Here is a 14714-nt window from a genome sequence, read left to right on the forward strand (position 1 = left end):
CTTAAACAGACAAAAATAGACATCTGTAAAACTTTCAGGGTATATGGATTATGGATATAATCAGTTACTAATAAGTGTGGAAGCTAAAATACTTAAAGGATTACCATTCTTGGTAATCAAATTTATTTATAGATTCACAATGTTCTTGACCCTTTAAATAGGATAACCCAGTAAAAATAAGTCTCTTTCTAGGTCAAACACATATGTGCGCATGCTCTATTCATGCTTTTATTCTAATATCTGGAAAACCCAGCAGCTGATTTTCATCCAGAATAAATGAGTATACATATCTGTAGGTGAAATTAGACATTTTTATAATTTCAAATGGAATTCAGTTTGATTTTGTTACTTAAGTAGATATTGATACAACTTGCTGCAATAAATTATAACCACACTGAGAAAAGCAAGCCATCAATGGATGAAGGGAATGCCAAGGCACTGAGATGGGAGTGGGTGGTTGGGAATGAAAATATCTTTGTGAAGCAAGGAGAGGAGGGATGTTAGTGGGGAGAAAAGGGATAACATTTGAAATGTAAATACAGAAATAATCCAATAAAAATAATAAAATAAACTATATCTGCCTGCAGTTTCTCATCTGAGTAAAGTAAGTTTGGACTTGTTAACTATACAAACTACTTACCTTGGAATTCACTCAAGTTTAGAGAATATATTATAATTATTATATATACAACAAGTAATTATATCATGAAAGACAATGTAGAGTCATTATTAATATTTTATTTGTGTTAATTAATTATGACCAATTAAAATATAAATGTATTGGTGTGATCAATATTTTCTGAGGATTTTATTCAATCCTAAGTGATTTTATCCCTCACTTCAACCATGGAGTTATTTTAATGTCAAGATTGATTGGTGGCATGGGGACAATCCCACTATTTTTAGATTGGAGTAACTCTACTCTTGACAATCCAGCTGGGGGAATGAAACTAATTACTGCTAAGAGGGCTTCTGGTGAGCAGAAGAAGCTGTGTAATGGCTTGCTGACTTCTAGCATCAAAATCAAAATATGAAAACAATACCCTGTCCTATATCTTTAATAAGTATTTCCAAGTGATAAAAGGTAACATGTAAACAAAGAAACCAAAAAGCAGACAGCCAATTAAAATTAGAAATGTCATACAGTCAACACTATATCACAGCATATAAAATATGTCTGCGTTCCTAGACATCCAAATACCTACTGTGCTTTGGTGACTTTGATGTAGGTCATACAACACACACATGAGGGATTCTTTTTTGTTGTTGTTGTTTTGTTTTATTTATTTCCATTCTAAATGGTGATTCTCTTTCCAGTTTTCCCTCCACAAGCTCCCTATCCCAACAACTCCTGCCTCACCACCTAGCATCTCCCTAATCCGGAGCATCAAGCATCCACATGACCCAGGGCCTCCCCTCCCACTGATGACTGATAAGGCGATCTTTGGTTACTTATGCAGCTGGAGCCATGGGTCATGTACATGAGGGTTCTTAAAAGATAAAAGCCTTTGCTCATTGATTGCAATTTCTCAAGACTGATATCAATGCCAGGTCAGGACCTTACCTACTTTTTTCACAATGAAGCCCTTTAGAAGCACACAGTTGACTGTGATACTAAATTCTTCTTAGTTTTTTGGTTTTAAAATCACATACACAATATTTTGTTTAGTAGGTCAGAGGCAACTTTCCACCCTGTAGGTCCTAGTGATAGAAGCTAAGTCTTCATGTTCAGTGGCCAATGACCCTTACCTGCTGAGCCATCTTACTGACCCTGCTTCTAGTCTACAGAACTGGTTTTCAAACTGTGTTTCTAGATAATTTGTGGCTTATAATTATGGCCCTTTGTTGATCTACAATAACACTTTTCTTGAATGTCTCTTATATGCCTGCTTCATAACAATTACTTATCTGAAAGTTGGGTCTATCAGTACCCAACTACAATATAATAACTATATTCACTATCTGTGAAGACTATTTAACATTAGTTTAATGGTTTTTATTGCATTGGCATAATGGAAGATAAATCCTGACTTTTCAACTTGATTGAATTTAAAAGTGCCCAGAAGAACCACACCTTTGGGTTTGTCTAAAGGTTTAATTTCTACAAACAATAAGGTAAAAAAAGGACAGCTTCCTTAAATGTGGACTGTAGCATCCACATGCCTGGGGATAGAAGACGAAATAAAGAGAAAATCGAGGAAAGGAGTGGTGTAAGTACTCTCTCTGCTTCCTGATTGCCATGATCAAGTGGCTCTGCCCATCTGCCCCTGCCCCACCAAGATGGAATAAAATCTATGAAGCCATTGATGAAAACCACCTTTTTTCCATTATGTTACTTTGATTCGGTATTTTTGATAATGTGACAAAAAAAGGAAAAAGGGGAAAAATGAACAGAATGGGTAAAAGGTTGTCACACATAAATAAATATTTTTTATTACAGTGAAGGTGGAGTTGGCTGCATAACCTAATATGAAGGTTAAGCTTCAGATTGTATAAGTGTTCACAGATTGCAGAGCGATTTGACACTGTACATTAATCTAAGTTCATTCTGACAAGTTTTCTAAACAGTCCATCCATCCATGGTATTTCTATTCTTCCACCTTTAGTGTCCAGGCATCTTGACAGACTCAACTTTATTTCGCATACAATAACCACTCCATTGTGCATTCTGAAGGGCAATTGCCACTACTTGCATATAAATTAAAAAGCAGCAAGCATGGTTGCATCTTCAAAAGTAGGACAGGCTTTTACTAATAAAAATTGGTTCTATTCTGGAATTCTTTGGACATGGCATCATTTAACTAAAACAAAAGGAACACCAGGACACAGACTCAAAAACAAAAATGAAAAAACAAAAAGAAGAAAACATTCTGTGACTTTGAAATATCAGTATCACATAAATGAACTATTGGGAGAGACTCACTGACTTCTTAATGGGAGGTGGCACATTCATTGGGGGCATGACATTGTCATCTCTGCAGAAAGAACAAATGGAATAAAGGAGAGATCAAATAGAAATTTGGGCATGATAGTTTCCAATTCCTGTAGTGATTGACCAGAAATTGTTCCCAGTTAACTGAGAATTAGTAGTTAAGCCAGGGATGGGCATTTTGCACATAGGTGGAGTCTCCAATTTGTCATCAGAACTGTCTCGGTATCCTGTTTCCTGTGGATTCTTGAAACATACTCTACAGAGCCCCCATTTAAGAAAAAAAAAAAAAAAAAAAAAACAGAGAATAAAACCAAAGTCTAAAGGTAATGTCAATATGGAAAATAACAGTTTAAAACCAACAAAACAAAACAACCCCTTCCCAAAACTAAGAGATTAAAAAACATACTAGAGCTTTTGTTCTTTTTGTTTGGGAAAGATGATGGAGACAACGTGTAGGATGAGGAGGCCTCCGATTCAGGTGGGTGATCCATTGGGATCTGCTTCTGGAGAATTTATAACTTATGCACTATTACAGGAACATTTATCTCATATACATGGGAATTTTATATCAATATTAATTGACTGTGAGTTTATTGTGTGGAAGTTTTAAGAGTTTACTGATATAAGTCTGATTGATAAATTTAAAAAACAAAGTAGAGGCCTTTTATAAACAATATTTAAATGTGCAGAGAAGACAATTTTCAGTTTGAAGTAAAAAATGACTCCCGTTAAAACCTTTCACTTAAAAAAAGAAAATAGGATTCATGCTAAGAAAGAAAGAGTAATTTGAAAAAGAATATGCAAAGGAATGAATGCTAAAGAACCGTAGAACCTGGATACTATGTAACAGTATAGACAATACAGATTTATTGAAATTTTATATACAAACTAATCATTAAAAAGAATCTAAAATCAAGATAATTATTGGGAATCACAATCTAGAAAAGAAAAGTATCATTTAAATTTAACAAAGCTTTAAAATATATCATTAAAATATAGGGAACTATAAGAAATAAATAAAAACTATTCTCAGAAATAATTGCCTAACACTTGATACATAATCCATAGTCTTAACAGAACAGCCTGTTTTAATTTTAAGAAAGAAAAAGGAGGTAGAATGACAGACAGATGCCCCCGCAAGTTATAGAATATCATAATAATTGATTAGTTGCTGTGGCCATAAAGAATGAGCAAGGAACAGGCTATGCATTATTTAGTCTTGGTTTAATCCTGAATTCTCTGTATATGCATACACACTAAAACCTCACTTTGGTTGTTGAGAGAGGATTAGAGACAGGACGGGGAGTATTAAGGAAAGTATTAAGAAAAGAAAGGAAGTATTAAGCCAACTGCCATATCTCAGAAAAAGCAGTGGTTGTTTAGAGTAGAGGAGATGGAGATCAGGACATAAATTTTGGTAGACTTTACCCACAACACTCATAGAACGAGAAGAACTTCCAAGCAGCATGAATATGACCCAGGAAGTAAAATATACATCACAAAATTCCCAAGTTAGGCTTCTATAATTGGACAAAAGATGCCCTTATTTACTGAGAACAAGATGCTGTATGTTGCATCCTTAGAGGTATTTGTACTTGAAAATCAAGTTGGTGAATCCAAAGTCCTCAGTTGACAACCTATATTTGAATAGTTTAAAAATGATAACCAGTGATGATTTGGTTTGTTCCACTTGAATTTATACAAGAATGCATTTTTCTGGATATAAAGTTGTCTTTACTTATTTAAAGTCTAATAGATCATTTGCTTCTAAATACCTTCATATTTCTTATTATAACAATATGGTTATACTGTAACTTTTCTCAATAAAAATTCAATTTTCAGGACTGTCTCCTTGAGTCATACTCAATAATACTATTTAGAGTACAGCTCAATTCATGACATTCTCATATTGATGGCATAATTTCTTTGGTTATTAAGATCACATATATATGCATAAATATATACATATAACCTAGTGAGTCTGTTTAGGATGGCTTATGGGTTTATGACTTCAGAGCTGATAATTTTGTATTAAATAACTAATAAGAAGACTTATCCTTAGGAGAGAGTAATCATCTTTTTTATTACCTTTTTATTGAATATCCTCTATATTTACAATTCAGGTGTTATCCCCTTTCCACTAATCCCATCCTCCATCCCCTTCCCATTGCCTCAAAGAAGATGCTCCATCTCCCAACCTTCCTCTCCTACCTCAGTATTTCCCTACACTGGGAAAATGATCCTCTGCTAAACCAAAGTCCTCCTCTCTCACTGATGCCAGAGAATGATATACTTTGTCATATATGCACCTGAAGCCTTGGGTGTCTCCATAACAGCTCATTGGTTGGTGTTTTAGTCCCTGAGAACTGTGATGGATTTGTTTAGTTGATAATTTTGTTCTTTCCATGTGGTTGCAGACTCTTTCAGCTCCTTCAGTTCTGACCCTATGAAACTAATCTTCTTGCAATAAACACCAAAGAATAAAAGCACACAAATATAACTCTACTTCTAACAACAAGTCATTATTTCTGATAGCTGAGTAGTACTCCATTGTGTAAATGTACCACAATTTTTTTTTTTTTTTTTATTCATCTACTGAAGGACATCTGGGTTCTTTCTAGCTTCTGGTTTTTATAAATAGAGCTGCTATGAACATTGTGGTGCATGTGTCTTTGTTGTATGTTGGAGATTCTCTGGGGTATATGCCCAGTATTATTATGTTTTAACTTACTCAGTTTACATCCCTCTTACTGTCCCCTCCTGGACAGCCCTTCCTACAATCCCTCTCTATCTCCTTTTCTTATGAGTGAGTGAGGTTTATTCTGGTTATCCTTCCACCCTGGCACATTAAGTTTCTGTGAGGCTAGGCACATCTTTTCCCAATGAGGGCAGAAACAACAGGTGAGAGAGAAGAATATATCCCATATACAGGCAACAGCTTTTGGGATAGCTGCTGATCCAGTTGTTCAGGACCCACATAAAAATCAAAGTACACAATTGCTACATATGTGCTAGTATTGAAAAAGATTTGTCTATAGACTCAGTTCTCAAACAACTTCCATCATCCCGAAACAACAGACCAACACTATACCACCATTCGGTATATTTTTGGAAGCCTAGATGTGGTTAGTACAATAATCACCGTGTTTTCTACCCAGTCCATGGGGTTGTTGCTCAGATTTTTTGATGACTGTGTTTATAACTCTGAACTAAATACCAAACCATTGAAATAGGACTTGAGAATCTCTATACACTGCCAACTCTCATCCAGTGAGATTACAACTGTTCACATTTCCTCTTTAAGGTTTTACTGCATATCAAAGGATTTTTCCCACTCCCAGATAGCACCACGTAACCATAATGCTCCCAAAACAGAGACACTGAAACATCGCATCTGTCTTCTATAAAATTATATCCATCATATCTAATTTTATTCATTTCCAAAAAAGGAAGAGATTATCCAATCAATGATAACCATGTAGAATTACAATAGCAAGGTAATTTCACAGTGTGCAAAAAAAAAAAAAAAAAAAAAAAAAAAAAAAAAACATGAATTTATGTATACGGAAGAGGTACAGAATTCTCAGAAGCAGGGTAGACAATTCGAAATAGGTGCTTGTATGTTGAATAAGGACAATAATTTAAAAATACATCATTTAATACAGGTATTTATCCACCTGATTCTTTTTAGAACAGCTTATGCTTGATTTTAAAATTTTAGCAACTTTAATTCTCATAAATGTCCTTTAAAGTTACATTTATTCAAATGTGTATTAACTTTATGTTTTGTAGACCAATTGTCGATATTTGGTTATTAACAAGTAGACTATGTGTGCACTTTTAAAGTTAATCTTACTTTTGTCGAAATTTTAATATAATAGGGCATTTAGCTTGAAACTGCATTTAGTGTCAAAATCTTACTGTTAAGTTTAGCACTAAGAATCAAAGAAACTGAACAAGTGTGTCATAGTTACAGAAACAATGTGAATAATCACATTATTTTGTGCAAGAGAGAATATAAAATATATCTATCTAAAATATAAATTCTAGTACAAATCTAACTTAATTTCATTTTTTACATATGATTCTATAGAACTTAAATAACATTAATTATCTTTATGGAATTTCAAAATACCCCAATGTTTGAAAGATTTTTTATAACATAGAGAGTTACCCTCAATTCTTGATTAGATACTAATTTCAAAGCTAACTGTTTCAATTCAAGCTTGGTAGAGCTAAAATAATTTTAAGACTAATCATAAATAGGAAAAGAGAAAGCAACAGTTAAAACGTGTTTCTGGAAGCATTTCCTTACAAATTTATATTATTTAGTTAGCAATCTGTAATGCATGAACATCAGAATGTGTTTATGCTTAAGTATTTGGATTTGTTTGACTTTCCCATTTTTTTGTGTATCCCTTTTAGATACGAAATGTTGAAACCAATCAATGCTTAGACAACATGGGCCGCAAAGAAAATGAAAAAGTGGGTATCTTCAACTGCCATGGCATGGGAGGTAACCAGGTACGCATACGTTTGTTCTGAGCTTCTTCATTGGGGGTGGGAGAAGAGAGATGATGTTCAAACCATAGTGTACAGCATGGTTTACATGCCAACAATAAATGAACAGGCAGGCATCTAATCAACAGTGTATTATTTTTACCTCATTGTCTGAACTATCTGAAGACAGCAATACAATATTGAATAAAATGGCCAAATCTTAAAAATGAACCTACATTTAATAGGGACAGTCAGCATATTATAACGTCTCATCTTATCATAGTGCACAGATGACTGCTTTGTTCGGCAATTAACTGCATAATAAAATAATGTTTCTAGCACGGAAATATTTTCCCAGCGGTGATTATTTTGTATTTGCTTGGTTAATTTATGTCTGTATAAGACCTTCTACGATATTTTTGAATTTCAATAAATTTTGAAGTGTCGGAGTCGGTAGGAGCAGATGAAATTCTAGGATGAATTTCCCGAGTGGCAGCACAATTAATGATCAGAAACGAACCACTGCACAGAGAGGAATTTTGTGTTCTTCCTGAGCCCTGACAAGTTTCACTGGGAGGGACTCCACCAGTCCACTTGTCTGTGAGTCACTGAACTGTAGCTGCATGGCCAATCTAGGAAAGAACATTTGGAACGTCCGGAAACTGTGATCACAGTGCTGGGTTTGAGAGAGCATATCATCAGTAAGCAAGCAGTCTACAGGTCAGTGGTAAATATTACAAATACATAAGGAATATTTATGGGCAGAGTAAATTGAGATTGCAATTGCTATTCTGTCCTGCTTGTATCAACATCCTGTAGAGTGATACATGGTGACGTAATATTCTTAAAGGCACAAACACTGCTTGGAGGCTTTGAAGAAACGCGCATGCAGAAGACCAAGCCTGAAGTCTTTGAAGTCTTTGAAGTGCTGAGCATGCGCCCTGGCACTGAGATGCACTGACCTTTTATTTAGAGGCTGGATCTCACTAAGTTGTCCCAGGTGGCAGTGGCTCTATTTTTAGGTTTCTTTTTTTTTTTTTTTTTTTTTTTTAAAGAATATATTGATTATACATGATTGGTTGCATGTGATATTTTCATGCACGTATAAAATTTTGTGGATGAGTATGTACACGTGTATAAGCCAATGAGTATAATAAGGATTTCATCCAGGAACATGGCTAAGAGACTAGTTACAGAGAACGGGTACCTTCTAGAAACTACACCACTGAAGGAACTTCCATTAACTGCTTATAATTGATCAAGAAGGGATGGGGACTTGAGAAGAACACCTGCCTGTGAGAAAATGGTGACAATCCAATCTTGTATGAGTGTGCATGACCTCTGAGCATTGAATAGTATCACAACTACATTATAGCTGAAGAAAGCAGTCTACAACATTCCACCCCATCCATCAGCCATCTTCTTACATTTCATGACATTTCCAAGGCAATAGCCTAAGCTGGCTTTGAACTCACTCTGTATCTCGGGTAAGTTTTGAACTTGCCATCCTCCTGCCTCAACTTCCCAAGTTGCTGGAATGATAGTCCTGTGTCACCATTTCTGAGTTCATTTAGGTGAAAATCAGTATTACTTCTTTTCAAAACTGCTGCGATAAAATTGTGAAAACCCCAGATTATCACTTAGTAAATCATAGTTTTAAAAGGTTAAAAAAATATTTTTGAAGAAAATGACATCAGTTGAATTTGGGATGATGCGTCACAATGAGCGTGCATGATACAGTGAAAATGTTAAAAGAAATATTCTCCCTTAAAAACAAAAAATGAATAAATGAAATTAATATGGTTTAAAGCTTTAGTTCTAGTAAGAAGATATTCAAAATCATTTATAAATTATTTTATTTGAGGAAAAATATAATTGAAGATAATATACAAACAATTTAGGGAAAATGTCAATTTTAAAACTACAAGATGCCCCATTATTTTACCATTTTGTATCATTAAGTTAATGAGAACTATACAGATATAATTTTTCATGGCCTTTTAATCTACAAAGCAACCAACATGAACAACAATGCTTGATGTTTGATTACTTACAACATGAAATATTTCATTCATTTTTTTTTTCCAAAGATATATGATTCACAATCTAACTAAGTAAGCATGTTGCACACAGAATGGTTGGCTCACTGTTGCCTGCTAACACTATCTTAATCATTATCTCTGTCAATGTTTTCGTACATCTCCCCTTACTGTTTAAAGTGAAAAAGAATTAGTATTAAATAATCAACTTGAATCAGCCCTAAAAATCTACAAATGTACTATATCGATTGGGATGGTCCTATTAATGTATTTAGGCATCTATACCTATGTCAATATTTTGTGTGTATATAAACATATATAAATACAATTCATGTGCATGTATATATAATATGTTGAAAGGAAAAATAGACCATATTTTTGAAAGAGAACAGCGAGAGATAATCAGTCTGGCGATTCCTCAGAAAATTGGACATAGTACTACCTGAAGACCCAGTTATTCCACTTCTGGGCATATACCCCAGAAAAGCTCCAACATACAACAGAGACACATGCACCACAATGTTCATAGCAGCCCTATTTATAATATCAAGTGTCCATAGGTGTGGTCATAGGTCATAGGGTTCATTTCTGTGGTTTTTGTCCTAATCCAGTGATGAATATGTTTGTTTCTTTGCTGTGCAGCTTTTATTACTATTGCTTTGATGTACAGCTTGAAATAATAAACTATGATCCCTCTGAAAAGTTTGTTTCATTGTACAGGATTGCTTCAGCTATACTGTGTTTTTGTTTTTTCCATATAAAGTTGAAAATTTCAAGATCTGTAAATAAATGTGTTAGAATTTTGGAAGGAATAGCATGGAATCTGTAGCTATCATCCTCAATTTCTTTCTTCAGTCACCTGAAGCTCTTGTCATACAGTAAGTTCTTCTGATTGGCTATAGTATATCAAGATATCTTATATTATTTATGCCTATTGTAAAGGGTACATTTTCCTAATTTCTTTCTTAGCCCATATAGTACTTGTATAAAGGGGAGCTACTGATTTTCTTCAGTTGATTTTGTATGCAGCCACTTTGCTAAAGGGGTTTATCACTTGCAAGATTTCTCTCGTGGAATTTTCAGGGTCAATCATGTAAACTATCACATCTTCTGTGACTATAATACTTTGACCTCTTCCATTCCAATATTTATCCTCTTGATTAATTTTGGTTGTCTTATTGGTCCAGCTAGAACTTCAAATACTATGATGAACGGGATGGGAGAACGTAAACAACATTATCTTCATGTTAAAAGTCTGAAAAGTCAAAGAATACAAGACACATAACCAAACACAATAAAGGCAATATATATCAAGCCAACAGCTAAAATCAAATTAAATGGAGTGCGACTTGAAGCAATTCCACTAATTTTTCAGCATCTAATGAGATGATAACATGACTTTTTCTTTTATTTACTTTATATGATGGCTTACTTTGATGTATTTCTGAATACTGAATCATTCCTGCATCACTGGAATGAAGCCTACTTGATCATGTTGGATGATGTTTTTAATCTGTTACTGGATTTGGATTTAGACTCTGAGTATTTTATTAAGGATTTTTTTTTTTTTTTTTTGCATCAGTGTTTATAAGGGAATTTGTTCTTAAATTCTCTTTCTTTCCTGATTCTTTCTTTGGTTTAGGTATCAGGATTACTATGGTTTGGTAGAATGCGTTTTGCAGTGTTCCTTCTCTTTTTATTTTGTGGAATACTTTGGGGGATATTGGTATTATTTCTTCTTTGAAAGTCTGTTAAAATTCTGAACTAAAACCATCTTGCCCTGGGCTTTCTTTTGGTTGGAAAATTTTAGTGAACGCTTCCATTTCTTTAAGGATTACAGGACAATTTATGTAGTTTACATAATAATGACTTAACTTTGTTAAGTGGTTTCTATCTAGAAAATCATTCATTTCATTTAGGTTTCTGAATTTTGTCAAGTACAGGCTTTTGAAGCAAGACCTAATGATTGATTGAATTTCTCCGGTGCCTGTCTTATGTCTTCCATTCACTTAAAGGTTGTTACTGTCTTTCTGACTATTGGTTAGCTTGGCTAAGGGTTTGTCTATCTTTCTTATTTTCTCAAAAAAACAAACTAGCTTTTGGATGTTTCCTTTTTTGTATTGTTCTTTTATTTCTAATTTATTGATTTCAGCCCTGAGTTTTATTATTTCTTGCTGTCTACTACTCCTGGGTGTGTTTGCTTCTCTCTCTCTCTCTCTCTCTCTCTCTCTCTCTCTCTCTCTCTCTCTCTCTCTCCATATATGCATATATATGCATATATATGCATATATATGTTTATATATCCTTTTAAATTGGATAATTTATGTATTTACATTTCATATGTTATCCACTTTCCTGCTCCTCCCCATCACCAATATGCTCCTGCTTCTATTAGGATACTCCCCCTCCCACCCACTCCCACCTCAATACCCTGGCATTCCCCTACACTGGAAACAAGCCTTCACAGGACCAAGAACTTCTTTTCCTATTGATGCCAGATAGTGCCATCCTTTGCTACATATGTGGTTGGGGCCGTGGGTCCTATCCCATGTATATTCTTTTGTTGGTGGTTTAGTATCTAGGATCCCTGGGGAGTCTGATTTGTTGATATTGTTGTTCTTCCTGTGAGGTTGCAAACCCCCTCAGCTCTTTCAGTCCTTTATCTAACTCCTCCAGTGGGCTCTCTGTGTTCAGTCTGATAGTTAGCTGCAAGCATCTTTATTTGTATCAGTAAGGCTCTGGCTCAGCCTCAAAACACATCGATATCAGGTTCCTATGAGAAAGCATATCTTGGCATCAGCAATGATAACTGGGTTTGGTGACTGCATATAGGATGGATTCCCATGTGGAAAGGCCATCCAGAGACTGCCATCATATCTTCTACATCTGTGATGCTCTCTTTAATATCTTGTATACTTTCAGTGATACTTGTGTCTATTTCCCAGTGAAGCAGTGGCCCAACAATGGCCTTTGGGGAACAGACTGAAGCTTTTCAGGGAAGCTGTGCATGTCTTGGGGTATGGACAAGAAATCAGAGGAAAGGAATATAACCTGAATATTCCTTCTTAGATGGACGTGATGGAGGCCAAATGAGCAGTGGCTAAACTGGATAGCCATTTTTTAAAACCCTCTTTTTACCAAGCAATATCTACAAATCAAATATCTACACTGTTAAATAAATGACCTCTTCTCTCTAAATTTTGATTATATTTTAGATTAACTGACATTAGAGCAGTTATATTACAATTTGGGAGAGTAAAGGAACACTTTTGTTCATTATAGATCTTCTCCCAGGCAAAGGTTTAAGTGTTCTAATGTGCTCTCGAATCACAATGAGTAGACTAACTCAAAAGGTACATTTTTGTTTTAAAACATATGCTTATGATGAGCATAATTGTTTACCATTTCACAAATTTACCAGGTTAGATGTGCTTACATGTATTAATTGTGGACAGCCAGATCTTTGGGATATTCTTTTTGTGTCATCCTAATGATGGTAGGGTTATAGTGACACAACCATTTATTATGGAAGCCATTGAGGATTATAAATAAACATGTGAGTAAAGGCTAATCATACAAGTACTCATACCACAGGCAAATTCTAAATTGTCTCAATCATTTGTCCATGAATTAATTACACTGCCACAAACCTGATTATTATACAATCACTGTGTTTGTGTGTGAGAGAGATATCAACTAATATTTATAAATATACAATGTGAAAATAAATATTTCATTGTTCTCGAAGTTCTGAAATTATGGATATGTATATTTAAATGTTCAAATCAAGCAAGAATTCATTTAGTCTCTGTTAAATATCAGAAGGACCAGCAGGAATGGTGTCAATTAAACCTTATAGGTGTTTACTTAGTAAATTGTCTTGTTTCAATTTTTACTCTTTGTTCTTCCATTTTGTCCCTAGCAACTTGATTTGTTTAAGGAAACTATAACATCATGAGCATTTCTGGGAGTCCAGCAGTTCCTGAAGATGGACTAGCGCATAATTCTATTTGAAAGAGCAAACATATCCATATATGAAGTGTGTCTCTAAGTGTCTCACTCTTTATTCCAAGCCTTTGTCCTACAATCTCCCTATAATTTTTTCTCTCTTGCATTGACTCTAACCTTTCAACACAGGGAGTGAGCACTGTAAATTCTTCCTATTACACTTTTTCTATTTCTTTTATCTTATCTCAGTAGGTATGCTTTATTTTATAATTTGTGTTTTTCTCACTAAAAATTCCATTTCTCATTCTACATGTTTTTAGTCTCATGTTCAAATTATTGCAGTACTTCTCAGTGTGGTTGCTGTGTTCCTTCGGGTAATGAAATGGTGACTTCTTGCAAAACCTCCACTGCAAACTGTAGATACACACAGAAGAAGTAAGAACAGAATTCCAAAGGCATTACTTTTCTAAGAGCCAATGCTCTATGCAGTGTGACCTCTTGTTTTTTTTTTCTTTGCAAAGTTGTATATTGCACAGATTCACACAAACTCACATCACAAACTAGACTTTAAAATGTGTCATTGTTAGTTGCTAAGATTTTTAAAGATAACCTTGTCTCTTCATATATCTACATGAGGATAGATATTCTCAGCTTTTCTAGCTTATAAATTTTATTCTTTTAGTCTTATTTAAAACCTACCTTTCCTTACCCAATGCTATATTTTTCTGGTATTTTTTAAGCATACATAGGATCCAGCTTTATTTGAGTTTCAAGTACAATTACAATGTCTTTTTCTGCCTTTTATTTAGCAATATACAATTATTTCAGCTTCTTTAACCTTTTCGTTATGGTTCAGTTTTGGATGTATACTTATTTTATCTCTAGATATAAGGTGCAATGTCTTAAAAGGAACTAGCTAATCTTTAAAAACCTTTACATGTGAGAACAAGCTCATTGAAAATCCAAGCAAGTAGACGAATTGAAAGAAAAAATTCAAAGCTACTCCAGATCCCATTAGTGTTTAAAGGAAGGCTTCAAAAATTCAGGCAAATATATAAAGACATTTCATCCCTTATAGAGGATGACACTGATGTTCTGAAAATACTTAGATGAGAGTCTACGGTTATGAGACATGATTGTTCAAACATGCACATCTTACTCTGTGGAATCTGTACAAGTTTTGCCAAAACTACGTTGAAGACATAGGTGAGTGTGATGAGAATATTAACGTTGAGGAGACATTTCTCAAGGATTCTTTGAGGGGTCAAAGTAAAACGATGGTTGTGGCTTTCTTG

The 14714-nt window shown here is 34.4% G+C and overlaps 1 protein-coding gene across 1 annotated transcript in view; it reads left to right on the forward strand.

The window, feature by feature from the left end:
* The window catches only part of GALNT13 (polypeptide N-acetylgalactosaminyltransferase 13), a gene marked incomplete at both ends in the record, with an annotated part of 487973 nt that overhangs the window by 444354 nt on the left and 28905 nt on the right, over positions 1 to 14714 (forward strand). Inside the window, one exon of the mRNA XM_080927236.1 lies at positions 7358 to 7456. Coding sequence (XP_080783362.1) covers positions 7358 to 7456 — 99 coding nt within the window. The remainder of the gene's footprint in view (positions 1 to 7357; positions 7457 to 14714) is intronic.

The sequence above is a fragment of the Micromys minutus genome (genome assembly GCF_963924665.1).
Source record: "Micromys minutus genome assembly, chromosome: 13".
NCBI classification, from domain to species: domain Eukaryota; kingdom Metazoa; phylum Chordata; class Mammalia; order Rodentia; family Muridae; genus Micromys; species Micromys minutus.